The following is a 15425-nucleotide window of genomic DNA, read 5'->3' as shown; positions in this document are numbered from 1 at the left end:
ACATGCTAAGCAAAATATGGGGCAAAGGTGTGTGTCTGTACCAGGACAATGGAACTCCAGCTGTATAAGCATATAAAAACTTTATTCAGTCACAGACTTGTTAATGTCACACATGGTGTTGTGAAAGTGACATACAATACTAACATGTTAGAGAAACAAATATACAACAATATGATACTGGAATATTCAATGTTTCTATTCATTAACTATATTTGTAAGGGATCATACAACAATAACAACACAATATAATTTGTTCATTCTTACACAACAATACATAATTAGTGTTATCTTCCTAAAAATATAACAATATCACAGTGAGTTGTATGGATTAGGCAGAGCTGGCTAGTCCATGGTCTTAATGCTGTGGAAGTCTACATCATGGCCAGGGTTGGACAGGACAGCTTTCACATCCTGGAACAGTGAAATAAAGAACATTAAATTAAGCCATTTGTTTCTATCTCTAATACTTGTCACAACATTCCAACTCTAAATGTCTGTTACCTCTGTAATGTCATACTACAATCATATTTTCATGTCAACTGAATTCTTGTCACGCAGACCACAAGGCACAAGAGTCACCAGCAGTCTTTAAGAGCTCATGATTGAATGTTACAATGTGAGACTTGATCACTAATGATGTAGATCTTTCCTTAAGCTGGTTCTTCCTGTGTCAGATTTTATCATTCACACATGCTACTCTGCTACACCTGCGAAATTGTTGAAAGTCCCAGTTTACACACTCCTATTAGGGCGTTCTTCCATTGCCCTGTATTTATTGTAAAGAATCTAATCCCATGTTTAATCAAATGGGGGTCAAGACCATTGTTTTGATGGTCTGTCTGACTCATACATTTTTACTTTGCATGATTGCTGATTGCAATGGGAAACAACATTCATTCAAAAACACCTGCATAAGACAGTTAAGGGAAGGACTTGACACATCATATCTCCACATCTACCCACCAGCAGTTTGAATGTCTTGCAAGCTGTGACAATGTCTTGGATGAGTGGGTGTTCAATAAGGATCTTGTACTGGACTGGTTCCACCTCATCATCACCCAGCTCTCGGTACACCACACCCAAACGCTCCTGTTAAACATTTAATAAGATCATTTGCAAACATGTCCAAACATGTAAGGCTCACTAATGCCATTGACGGTGACTCACTTGAGCTAAACTCCAATAATAATTATTCTTGACAAAAATACAAGATCTGCATAAAACCTTGCACCTTACCTTACCTTTAACAAAGAAAAATTACCCAAATCTGTAAAACAATCCAGGAACAACTTTGATGTGGGATTGTTCTGATTTCAAGAGATGTGATTTGTGAAAATTCTCAAAGAATGCACCACTCTTATAGATATAGAGGGTGATCCCTAAATCTGAAAACAGTCCATTCAGATGTGTTCATTTGAACCAAAATTCCCTAGGGTTTCTTTAAGTTCAAAGGTTTAAATGGCTGTAATTCTTAAAAACATTAAGATATCGGTCAAAATCTTAACTGCACCTCTCCTTTAGACAAGGAAGGAAGACCCAATTTTGAAACATTCCACCAAATGGTTTTCATGTTACTGGTTGAATAAAAATGTTGTTGGATGGACAAAATTCCTTGGTGTAACTATTTACTATATTACCTTTTAGTGAGTGAGTGAGTGAATTGGGTTTAATGCCACTTTTAGCAATATTCCAGCAATATAACGCCGGGGGATACCAGAAATGGGCTTCACACATTGTACCCATGTGGGGAATCGAACCCGGTGTACTTTAACCACTAGGCTACCCCACCGCCCCTACATTACCTTTTAAGTCAAGGGTATAACACTTGAGAAAATAAATAGTACTAATGTACTTAACACTGATTTAAGAATTGTTAATTTTATAAATATGCTAAATTTTACAAATATTGTTCATGTTTTTCACAATGCAATCTCCATGTCTTGTTTGATTTGGAGAAACATTTAATGTGCTAATGTAGATGTTATGTGTTGACTTCTAAATATAACCTCCATGATTAACTCAGAAATAGTATGTACAGACTTGATTGTGAGATGTACAGCGGACTGAAAGAAGTTAATTACTGAAGACTTCCTGATAGAATCCAGGTTAAACCAACATACATGAGATAACCTAGAGGTGACCTGTCATGTATTCAGTACAACTACTTCCTGCTCTTACCATGGAGGTGGCATCCTCTGGGTCTGCTGAAACGCTGAAGCGGTGACTTTCTCCATGGCAACTCTCTCCATGGTGAAGCACCTAATTAGACAAAAGTCCAAAAAAGTTGACAAATAATACACAACTGGTGTCAAATTCTCTTGACTCTCCCTTCTAGACCGAGGCCTAATTCTGCAAAGTGATCTCAGCTCTATGAGTACTTACAGTTTGTGTTTAACATAATTCCATGACTTCAGCCAAAATCAAAAGCCACAATAGAGCAAAAGAATATTTCAGTACAATAAACTAATCTAATACAAAATACTAATACTAAAAAAATCCATTCCAAATGGTGCAAGGTCAGACTATTAGACACAAACTGACTGTGGCACAAACTGAAGTATGATGGTTACAACGCCCTAAGCCTAAACTTTACATAACTGGATGGCTGGTATGTTGTTTAACACCATACTCAGCAATATTGCAGCTATATTGCAGTGGTCTGTAAATAATTGAGTCTGGACCAGACAATCCAGTGATCAACAGCATGAGCATTGATCTACCCATTGGGATATGACGACATGTGTCAACCATGTCAGCAAGCCTGACAATCCGATCCCTGGGAGGAATGATGGACATATGTCTATAAGTGATCTCTAATATAGGCCAGAGATGTTTCTAGATATGGAGAGTCTCTCAAAACATGATGGTTCAGACCTGATCCACATGTACACCATAGAGAATCATTCCAGTACCTACCTTGTACAACGCCTCAACAGGGACCTTGGCTTCCAAAGACTCAGGAGGAATCTCTTCGCTTGTCATGGGTGGTTCCACTGCTTTCTCCTCTTTCTCCTCCATCTCAGGGGTAACCAAGGCCAAGCTGGAGGATTAACAGTCAAATATGATTTTCATCCCACATGATTCACTTCATTTTATTGTCCCAAATGGAACAGTACTGACACAAAAGAGTGTATGTGTTAGACACTGCATTACTGCTAAAGATCCACAACATTAAGTACAGCAGTATTGCCCAGTGGTTTACCTACCCCTCTTCAAGACTCTTGAGTCTGTCAGTGTTGGCTGGGGTAGTGGACACAGGGATGACCGGCTTCTCTAGTCTGGGCATGTGTGTGCCGGCAGCCACAGGACAGCGCACGCAGGAAACCCTCATGGCTGTTGGGTACTGCACTGAAGTACATGAGCTGGAACACAAGTATATCATGTAGTGGATGAGTCTACAGACATAACCTGACCATCTAAATGGATAGAATGTCATATAGACCCTGAAACAAATATATCCAACACAGCCTGTGCAAGTTTATATGTGGCAAGTGTAGAAAACTGAAGTTTCAGAAAAAGAAATTGGCTCTTTTATATTATTCTGGTAATTTATGAATTGTCATTTTCGGTAAAATATGTTCAGTTCATAGACTAAATGTCAACCAACTTGACAACAACCCAATCTATGACTAACCTTCCCACGGCACTTTAACACAGACATATTATAGTCAAAGTACCAGCTGAACTTTGTTTACATTATATAAGTATAGCATCACCGAAAACCTATTGTTGGATACTGGGCACTATATATTCATTGTTATCCCATGTCAAGGTTGAGTGGGATGCAAGCCTGATAACATCAATGTTGTGACCACTTGTGAAAAGCATAGGTTACTGGGAACCTAGAATGCAAACAGATGAATTTGAAAAGCTATGATGTATTTTGCAGTAATGGAGGCACCCACCATGGCAGTATAGTTCAACACAGCTGGTGTCTTGTCAAGGTCAGCAAACATGTCGAACATGACCTTCTTGAGGTTGGACAGACGGCAATAGCTGGTCACTTCTGTCGTAGATTCCTCTGTGTTGAACCACAAGTCAGTCTGAAAGATGACATTCAGTAAATATTTTTTCATAAAAGTGTCTTCAAAATGAGGACTCAATTGAATTTAACCACTATTAGCTAAACACTACAAACATTCAAACTCTAATCTTACTGGAGGTATTTGCATAACTCAACTAATGTATATGGATAAAACAAATTACCTTAAAATTATCCCAAAATATTTTAATTCTGCTTTGATCTAAACATAAATGGCTAGCAGAAAATATCTCACTCATCTGAGAGGTAGGTAGATAAGGTTTTAGGGCGACCTTGGGCCTCATCTGAGAAGTTGGGTTGGAAAGAGTTGCATCCCTTTTTAAACAGGATCTGCTTATTGTGGGCAGCATGGGATGAAACTGAGCAAACAAAGGTTTCTGCATAAGAAACATTATTTTCTTCCTACCCTGTCGTACTGTTCCCTGGTGACGAAGCCTGTATCTTTCTGGTCCATCTCCTTGAATCTGACCAGCGTCTCCAACAGCTGTGCCTGGGTCGGTGTTGGCACTGGTGAAGTCAGCGCCATGAGGAAGCGGCGCCAGTCCACATACTCTGTGTCGGAGGCCAGGGTTGTGGAAATATCCTGGATCTAAACATGAACATAACCACAAATGTATAATTTGTTCTCTTCCTATTTCAAACCTACTGGTGATACTTGTACAGATCTAATAAATTTCATCTTGCTTGGCTCCAAGATTAACTAATATCTAACAGATTTTAAGGATACAATTTTTATCCATTCATACTGTACTGTGTATATGTGCCCAGAAAACAGTTTTTCCAGACTGAAAATGTTTCACTGTTTTATCTCTGTCATAAGGGCTTTCAAGTCAAGGAATAGCAAGAGAAGGGAAAATGAACAAATTTGTAAATAAATGTCACATGTTTTACAGTGCACCAATTCAAGACAGGTGATACACATTTATAAAGTACTTCACAAAAGAACATATGTTATATTTGGGATTACACATTCTTTGTAAAGTACCGATTCTAGTACTTTTGTTATGTTGAGTCCCTTTCGGGATTTGAACCCAGGCACCTAATCGCCAGCACACAAAGTCACAAAAGAAGCTAAAGACCATTGTGTTTATGCTTCCATACACCTATTTCCTTTTTTTTAAAATTATCTTTTTTATTTCAGAAACCCGTTACAAATTGGGGCTCCAGCCCACTATTTCCCGGTTAGAATGAGCAGAAGCATTATTGTGCTAAAAACATCACTGAAGTTGCATTGTTCTCTAAAGTGTTTAAGACATATATCAAATGAGCAGTCTATGAAGGTGCTATTGCTGACATGATTGTATTAGAAGTTACCTAAACACTTTTTGCATTTATGGAGATATACTAAATATGTAAGTCCAAAAGAAATGTGAATATTGCAAATGTTGTATCTACATGAAATAGGACCTTGATCAAGTCAAAGTGTTGGATGCTCAGACAGTTATTCTCATCACAAGTATGTTGTGATGATACCAAACACAATGCAGTGTAAAGTTATTTCCCATCACTCTTCAATGGCACAATCTAATGTTGAGTTATTAACATTATCACAAACCACATCTGGTTATGAATAAGATCACTGTGTGTTCATTTTAAGGACTCAAACTGTTTTCTTTGGATGTTTTCATAAGCAAAAATGAATCTCATTAGTCACCATTGTATCACAGTTTTACATGATTTGCATTTCTTTTGGAACTGAGTATATATAGCGGCTTGAAGAGACTGTCCCCAAGTCTATGATGGCAATAGGTAGTCAGGTTGTTTTCAAAGTTGTTTGAAAAAATGCTAAGAGACGCATCATAACAGGGATGTTTTTGTGTCTCCCTGACAACATTATGTTTTGATGCAGGTTTAGGCAAACCATGAATCTATTCCTATGATATGTAAGTGTCATTAACTCACTTGGCAGCACCGACTCACCTGACTGGGCGTGACGTTCATCCAGACATCGGGTAGTTCCTCCATTCCGTGAGTCACGGCCACAATGTTCTCAAACGTCTCACAGAAGGACTTACTGGACATCACCCCTGTCGGCGCCGTGGCTCTGAACTGTGGAATGGAACCATTGATTGTGTGGAAGATGCACAGCCAGGTAAACAAAGCATGTCAACATGCATGTCTCAGAAAACAGCACTGATCTGACCTAAAATTCACAGACATATCAGAGACAGTGCAAAGGTACAAAAATATGGTGAAAGTTTAATTTTGGGTCACAGATTGATCAAATTTAAGTTTCTATGGTGAGTTGGATTTACTCTTTTCAGGGAATTTTCTGTACCTAATCATTCAATAAACTTGCTAGACAAGGCTCAGTTGTCAGTTGCATGAATGTGTCCATTGACTTATGACAATGTTTCAAAGTTTAATTCCAGAAGGCCAAAGATCATTCCGTGTCCTTTCGGCTTAGAGCTGAACAAATACATCAGACTTTGTAAATATTAAAATCTGACAACCTTCCTCTACACCCAAGCCCATTTGCATGCATAAAATACCTGTTGGAAGAGTCCCATCAATTGGTCGACAGTAAACTGGTCTGTCATTGTCTGCTCAATTGGCTGTGGATGAGGTGGTGGTGTAGGTGACCTGAGCACAACTTGGTCCTGTAAAAGTACCGACAGATGATGAATGGTTCAAGGCTGTACATGCATTAGGAGTGACTCACATTGTATAAACCATGGTATAACTGTCATATGTTCAAATTCTATATTGATTTTCAAGAACTAATACAATATACCTGTGGGAAGATTGACAGTTTTTGTAACGTGAACATTTTAATCAGCACCATCATGGCTTTTAAATACTCATTATGAATGAGAACAGAATTCCTGCTTGTTTGATTTCTGATTCTCAAAAATTTATACATTTGGGAGTTCCAAATCCAAAAACTAAAAGTTGTGCTATTACATTGTTGTAGATAGGTCTTACATCTGAGTGTCATTGCATCTTCACAAAAAGGATTTATTGTTTGGGAATATTTATTTCAGCAATGAATTCTAATGATTTTGTTAACAACATCACCAGTTAAAACATAATCTAGGAAATAGTTTATTATCTGAACATTTTTTTATTGATATTACTATCTGATCTCAATATATTATAGCTATGCACAAACATGATAAATGTGCAAAATGTGCATTTCTAATGACCTGCAACAAGCAAAATCTTCCTGTAATTTATTCATCTTAATTTACCTTTTGACTGTTTCATAACAATCAAGTGTAAATATGCATAAAATGGGTTGAAAGTGAATAACAGAAACTCCATCACCATATATACAAGTGCAACAATGTCCTTCTTTCACATTCAAATATTGCTGTGCTGTTTCTCATTAACATCTCTGACATTTGTGAGTGAACTATCTAGCCTTCATGGACCCCAAATTTGTCCTTTGGTCTCCATATCTTAATACTGCTGTGCTGTTTCTAATGTACACCTCTGATATATGTGAGTGAACTATGTGAGTGAGTCTTAAAGTGTCTCTTAATATAAAAGAAGCGAATGTGATGTACAACATGCAGTGGCAGACTTATAAATGAAGCATCCTCGTCAAACTCACAATGTCAACATCAACAATGAGGACATCCTTTTGAATGCAACATGGAAAAATACAACATTTGAATATACATGTACGTATTTTGCTAATGTCATTTTGAATGATTTCTCTTTAAAAACATGTAAAGAATACTTGCCTTCTTTCAGTTTGCAATTGTAATACATACTCAACTGTGAGATAACGTAACATATGCCTCAGATGTACCCATTTCAGTTGTACCCAGTGTAAACCACTTGATGAGATAATATATTATCTCAGACAAAAACAAATTGTGACAGGTTTTATTATTCCTCCTTCTTTCTCTCTCCCCCCCCCCCCCTCTCACACACACACACACACATTCAAATAAACCTTTTTTGTTTCCTATTCTCCGCCAAACATTTTCATTATATATCCTATGTAACTTTTGTGTTTTGCATGGTGTAATGCACCACTTAGAATTCAATGGTGAGTGAGTTGGGTTTAATGCCAGACTAGACAGTATCCCAGATATAACATGCCAGCTCAATGTGGCATGAGTATGGTACTGACAAACATGGAAACATAAATGGAGTCAAAAGGGTACTGAACCCACTAGAGTGAGTGTGTGAGCTGGGTTTAATGCCAGACTAGACAGTATCCCAGATATAACATGCCAGCTCAATGTGGCATGAGTATGGTACTGACAAACATGGAAACATAAATGGAGTCAAAAAGGTACTGAACCCACTAGAGTGAGTGAGTGAGTTGGGTTTAATGCCAGACTAGACAGTATCCCAGATATAACATGCCAGCTCAATGTGGCATGAGTATGGTACTGACAAACATGGAAACATAAATGGAGTCAAAAGGGTACTGAACCCACTATAGTGAGTGTGTGAGCTGGGTTTAATGCCAGACTAGACAGTATCCCAGATATAACATGCCAGCTCAATGTGGCATGAGTATGGTACTGACAAACATGGAAACATAAATGGAGTCAAAAGGGTACTGAACCCACTAGAGTGAGTGAGTGAGTTGGGTTTAATGCCAGACTAGACAGTATCCCAGATATAACATGCCAGCTCAATGTGGCATGAGTATGGTACTGACAAACATGGAAACATAACTGGAGTCAAAAGGGTACTGAACCCACTAGAGTGAGTGAGTGAGTTGGGTTTAATGCCAGTCTAGACAGTATCCCAGATATAACATGCCAGCTCAATGTGGCATGAGTATGGTACTGACAAACATGGAAACATAACTGGAGTCAAAGGGTACTGAACCCACTAGAGTGAGTGAGTGAGTTGGGTTTAATGCCAGTCTAGACAGTATCCCAGATATAACATGCCAGCTCAATGTGGCATGAGTATGGTACTGACAAACATGGAAACATAACTGGAGTCAAAGGGTACTGAACCCACTAGAGTGAGTGAGTGAGTTGGGTTTAATGCCAGTCTAGACAGTATCCCAGGTATAACATGCCAGCTCAATGTGGCATGAGTATGGTACTGACAAACATGGAAACATAACTGGAGTCAAAGGGTACTGAACCCACTAGAGTGAGTGAGTGAGCTGGGTTTAATGCCAGTCTAGACAGTATCCCAGATATAACATGCCAGCTCAATGTGGCATGAGTATGGTACTGACAAACATGGAAACATAACTGGAGTCAAAGGGTACTGAACCCACTAGAGTGAGTGAGTGAGTTGGGTTTAATGCCAGTCTAGACAGTATCCCAGGTATAACATGCCAGCTCAATGTGGCATGAGTATGGTACTGACAAACATGGAAACATAACTGGAGTCAAAGGGTACTGAACCCACTAGAGTGAGTGAGTGAGTTGGGTTTAATGCCAGTCTAGACAGTATCCCAGATATAACATGCCAGCTCAATGTGGCATGAGTATGGTACTGACAAACATGGAAACATAAATGGAGTCAAAAGGGTACTGAACCCACTAGAGTGAGTGAGTGAGTTGGGTTTAATGCCAGTCTAGACAGTATCCCAGATATAACATGCCAGCTCAATGTGGCATGAGTATGGTACTGACAAACATGGAAACATAACTGGAGTCAAAAGGGTACTGAACCCACTAGAGTGAGTGAGTGAGTTGGGTTTAATGCCAGTCTAGACAGTATCCCAGGTATAACATGCCAGCTCAATGTGGCATGAGTATGGTACTGACAAACATGGAAACATAACTGGAGTCAAAAGGGTACTGAACCCACTAGAGTGAGTGAGTGAGTTGGGTTTAATGCCAGTCTAGACAGTATCCCAGATATAACATGCCAGCTCAATGTGGCATGAGTATGGTACTGACAAACATGGAAACATAACTGGAGTCAAAAGGGTACTGAACCCACTAGAGTGAGTGAGTGAGTTGGGTTTTAATGCCAGTCTAGACAGTATCCCAGGTATAACATGCCAGCTCAATGTGGCATGAGTATGGTACTGACAAACATGGAAACATAACTGGAGTCAAAGGGTACTGAACCCACTAGAGTGAGTGAGTGAGTTGGGTTTAATGCCAGTCTAGACAGTATCCCAGATATAACATGCCAGCTCAATGTGGCATGAGTATGGTACTGACAAACATGGAAACATAACTGGAGTCAAAAGGGTACTGAACCCACTAGAGTGAGTGAGTGAGTTGGGTTTAATGCCAGTCTAGACAGTATCCCAGATATAACATGCCAGCTCAATGTGGCATGAGTATGGTACTGACAAACATGGAAACATAAATGGAGTCAAAAGGGTACTGAACCCACTAGAGTGAGTGAGTGAGTTGGGTTTAATGCCAGTCTAGACAGTATCCCAGATATAACATGCCAGCTCAATGTGGCATGAGTATGGTACTGACAAACATGGAAACATAACTGGAGTCAAAAGGGTACTGAACCCACTAGAGTGAGTGAGTGAGCTGGGTTTAATGCCAGTCTAGACAGTATCCCAGATATAACATGCCAGCTCAATGTGGCATGAGTATGGTACTGACAAACATGGAAACATAAATGGAGTCAAAAGGGTACTGAACCCACTAGAGTGAGTGAGTGAGTTGGGTTTAATGCCAGTCTAGACAGTATCCCAGATATAACATGCCAGCTCAATGTGGCATGAGTATGGTACTGACAAACATGGAAACATAACTGGAGTCAAAGGGTACTGAACCCACTAGAGTGAGTGAGTGAGTTGGGTTTAATGCCAGTCTAGACAGTATCCCAGATATAACATGCCAGCTCAATGTGGCATGAGTATGGTACTGACAAACATGGAAACATAACTGGAGTCAAAAGGGTACTGAACCCACTATAGTGAGTGAGTGAGTTGGGTTTAATGCCAGTCTAGACAGTATCCCAGATATAACATGCCAGCTCAATGTAGCATGAGTATGGTACTGACAAACATGGAAACATAACTGGAGTCAAAAGGGTATTGAACCCACTAGAGTGAGTGAGTGAGTTGGGTTTAATGCCAGTCTAGACAGTATCCCAGGTATAACATGCCAGCTCAATGTGGCATGAGTATGGTACTGACAAACATGGAAACATAACTGGAGTCAAAAGGGTACTGAACCCACTAGAGTGAGTGAGTGAGCTGGGTTTTATGCCGCTTGTAGCAATATTCCAGCAATATCACATTGGGGGACACTAGGAATGGGTGTGACGAGCGAACGCCTTAACCATTAGGCTACCCCACAGCACCGAGCCCATTGTTCTGTACAGCGAATTGTGGCACCTTAGACAACTGTGCCATTCCATGGCTGTATACTTGCACCATGCTTGACATCAACAATTACAAACACGAAATTAAACAGATTTGTCTATGTACCCTAAAAACAGGATCATGATATCATTCCTCATACTGCCAACCAGTGGTTTGGCACAATCGATCGCAAACATCTGCATGCCATTGAATACCACTCTGATATCTGACATTCACTCACTCACTCACTCACTCCACATGGCTATAGCTCATGGTATAGGCCCATCACTGTAGGTACTCACATCGTCCAACATGAAGTCTTCCTGTTTAAGGACAAGTTCTGCCTTAATTCTCTGCCTATTCTCAATGTTGTATCTCACTGTCTCCGACATGTGGTCGATGCTGAAACAGAGTCACAAGCATCAGCGTACAGATACAGATGATGTGAGGACATTATATCTTTATAGGTTATTCTTCACCAGATCAGAATCCATAGTTTAACAGCACTTTTAGAGAACCTTCAGTGCAGACTGAATCATCTGGCTGAGTTTGTGTAGGATTATTGCGTTTTTTTTAAAATGTACATCCATCCAGGAATTAAAATTGACCTTATTTTTCAATATTTAGTGCTGCTTTTTTTGATGACTTATACTGAATGTGGTGATGGTATTTATCTGCTTGAGATGTTACAAGTTGCAGATAAGTCTTTTGATTCTAGTAACTGTACGTTTATCCTGATAAAGTTCTTTGTCTAGCATATCCATGTATAGAGTGAAGAGTGACCACAGACATCACCTTCCCCTAACAACTGAATGCCATGGAACCTACGTATCTGTGAATGGTGGGTCAGTTTTATGCCACTTTTAGCAATATTCCAGCAATATCACAGCAGGGGACACCAGAAATGGGTTTCACACATTGTATGCTTTAGCTGCTAGGTATGTATCTTTGAAGATCTGAGTATCATGGAGCTGTAATATATATATAATACTTGACTGCTCCCTTTTTTCAAATCAAGTACTTTTAAAAAATCAAATGATTCTGTTAGGTTTCTGACAGAACAGGACATACCTTTCCATCTCCTTGAGGTATCTGGCTCCAAGCCAGTCATTCATGTCCTTGAAGGCATTGTCTCCCTTGCTCTTGAGGTCCTGGAGAATGGCGATGCCAAGGACCTTGATGAGATCCAAGCGAACTTTGAGGCACGCTCTGCAAGACAACAATAAGGCATTTCACTATTTTGTTGCCCTGACTTTTCAGGAAACTTCATAACAAGAAACGACAAATACTGAGTACACTGTATAATATCTGTAGTGGAAATAGATAAAAAACTGTCATGATACCATGATAGCTCTTTCTTCTGTGAGACAAAGGACCTGTTTCCCTGTCGGGCTAAGTAAGAAGAGAGATAACCAAGCACATACCTTCCTGTCCAATAGCAAAGTAGTACTCCTCCCTCATCTTTTCTCTCAATAACTTCTTCTGTTTCTCTTCCTCGCTCTCTTCTTCTGTTTCTGTAGGGAACCAAATATTTTGTCATTCATTCTCCTCGAGCGACGTAAAACCATACTCACTCACTCACTCTTTCTAACTCTGGAGGCAAGCTGACACTACTGCAGGTCTTACATGTTTACTACAGTGGCATAACACTGCTTGACTGAGTTTTGGTTTTACGCTGCTTTTAGCAATATTCTAGCAATATCACGGCGGGGGACACCAGAAATGGGCTTCACACATTGTACCCATGTGGGGATTCGAACCCGGGTCTTCGGCTTGACTAGCCAACGCTTTAACCACTAGGCTACCCCACCGCCCCTCAGTGGCATAACAAACAAGCACAGGATATAATGGTTCGGTCAACATATGGAAAATAATGAGATAATCAGGGATTCAAGCCCAGATTAGCTGATTCTGTTATATCTAAGGGACATAACTCTCCATGGCAAATTGGGCTTGACATATATATTAAGATGGACATTAAGTGAAGATGAGAGACATCCACAGTAAGCTACTCACGGGGAGGTGGAGTAGGGGCAGCATCAGCCTCCGGTTTCTTCTTGGGGGATGGACTGCGACTCTTGCCACCCTTCTTCCCTCCCTTCTTCACCTGAGTCTTGGCCTTCTCTTTCTCCTTCTCCTTCTCCTTCTCCTGCTCCCTCTGTCGTTCTGCTTCTTCCTCTGCCTCACGGGCTGCAAGCTCCAGAGACATCTGCAGAAAGGTAAAACTTGGTGTCAAACTATATCAGTTGATGAACAAATCATAACAGGTTCTCGACATCAGTGAATGTTGTTACACAATATGCTTTGAGTTGAGATGTGATTGTTGAAGCAAGTCTTTACTAAGATCTACATTCAGGTAATAATTCAACATGACCACTCAATCTCAATATATTTGCTTCCTCTGATTATCCAATACTGATTATCAAGAGTACAATTTGGACTCCATTTATTTGTCATAACCAGTGATCTCATGACACTCATAAATGTAATAGTTATAGTCAACAGTACATGTGCAGGCTTTAAACTACTGACTTGAACAACATATTCCATCCTTGCAAATCTCACTTCCCGAAAGTACAGTTTATATTGAAATATTTGTTATCATTCAATTTCATGAAGGGCTACAATATCGCGAGTGAATACACTGATCCTTTGAGATCAAGTGTATTTTACAGCCAAACCACAGCCAAGAAATCATGCAATACACTGAAGATACCAATATGACTCTTTTAGCAATATTCCAGCAACATCACGGCAGGGGACACCAGAAATGGGCTTCACACATTGTGCCCATGTGGGGATTCGAACCCAGGTCTTCGGTGTGACGAACCAACGCTTTAACCATTAGGCTACCCCACGGCCCCAGATACCAATATGAGAAATGGAGACTTGATTATCATGTATTTTAAAAAACAATGATATCCCTACATGAAATTGTATCTTTTGTATGGATGCAAGATGACACAATACAATACTTATATCATTTTTCTATGCCCTGGTAACTTGTCACTGTTGTTACAGCCCATACTATGGAAGACCTCAAAATCAACCCAATAGTGAAATTTCAATATTACCCAAGAAACATCTGAAATGTAACAAGTTTCTGCAAATGCCATATTACAATTGTGGCAGTGTCATATTTTTACATTTTATTTATTTGTGTAAATACGGTATCATCTTTAAACAGTTGGTTGTGGTAGTTAGTTCTATTGGATTAGGTTTTTATTAGAGTATGTATGGTATTTGTCTCCAGCTTGATTGCCCCAAGCTGGACCTGGATCTATTGTATTAATGTGGGAGACCAGGGTGTTCTTTTGTTCTTAACTCAGAGGGCAAGCTATTCCTTGATCTCTGATTGGTCAGTTTAATGTTGCCTGTTTTCTTCTTTACTAACATCAGCACATTTTAATTTGTCTACCACATACAGTCGCACAGGAAAGGCATCTTAACAGATTTCTTGACATTTTGACAGACAGAGTTCTCCTTCAGCTCTACAACCACTCTCTGTTTAAGGTATATTAATTAAATTATAAACATTATGTAGGTTCTTATATTTATGTAAAATTATATCACAAATATTATTCTTGCTTAGGTTATAATATTGTGTCATGTGATGGTATGAATGTGTTTTAAGATTAGTGTAAAATAATGTTTATAGGCATGATTTTCATGTTTACTGCATGAGGATTATTATGATAAGTTTATTAGTAATATTTTATAAAGTCAGGAGACACATGAGCATTTGGGCCTGCTCAGCAGCCATCTTTGTCAGCCATGTTGTCTACTTGTTGGTACATGTAATGCTTGTGCCTCAGGGCTCCTTTTCATTATATTTTATTTCTTTTTACTATGAGCTTTTTTACTGTAACATATGTTCATTTCAGAGACTAGTTGTTAGTCTAAACTGTTCATTGTATATATTTGTAAGGATATCACATCCCAAGTAATATGTATAAATTATATATATCCTAAAATTAACAAAACCTAACACAACAATTACTAGAGAACTCACAAAAATAACTAAAAGCACAAACATTAATTACAATATATAGGGTCGAACCCTGTTGTATGATAAGGGCCCCAGGCATGGTGGGGTTACAAAAAATAATATGGGGGAACGGAAAGAACCCTGTCCAGGTATATATATATTATGTAGGTTTGTTTTAT

General features: G+C 39.2%; 1 protein-coding gene across 1 annotated transcript in view; it reads right to left on the bottom strand.

The window, feature by feature from the left end:
• Positions 1 to 63: 63 nt before the first annotated feature.
• LOC124285882 (sperm flagellar protein 2-like) overlaps positions 64 to 15425 on the bottom strand; it is a 40558-nt gene continuing 25196 nt past the window's right edge. Inside the window, 14 exon segments of the mRNA XM_046722161.1 lie at positions 64 to 411; positions 964 to 1089; positions 2179 to 2259; positions 2917 to 3040; positions 3207 to 3304; positions 3306 to 3362; positions 3906 to 4043; positions 4449 to 4631; positions 5963 to 6091; positions 6535 to 6642; positions 11561 to 11660; positions 12330 to 12467; positions 12679 to 12772; positions 13275 to 13467. Of these exon segments, the coding sequence (XP_046578117.1) occupies positions 343 to 411; positions 964 to 1089; positions 2179 to 2259; positions 2917 to 3040; positions 3207 to 3304; positions 3306 to 3362; positions 3906 to 4043; positions 4449 to 4631; positions 5963 to 6091; positions 6535 to 6642; positions 11561 to 11660; positions 12330 to 12467; positions 12679 to 12772; positions 13275 to 13467 (1638 nt within the window). The 3' untranslated portion in view covers positions 64 to 342.

This window comes from Haliotis rubra, unplaced genomic scaffold (genome assembly GCF_003918875.1).
Source record: "Haliotis rubra isolate DU_JTF1 unplaced genomic scaffold, ASM391887v1 Scf37, whole genome shotgun sequence".
Classification (NCBI taxonomy): domain Eukaryota; kingdom Metazoa; phylum Mollusca; class Gastropoda; order Lepetellida; family Haliotidae; genus Haliotis; species Haliotis rubra.
The sequence above is the reverse complement of the archived record's forward strand: the minus strand, read 5'-3'. Positions and strand labels throughout refer to the sequence as shown.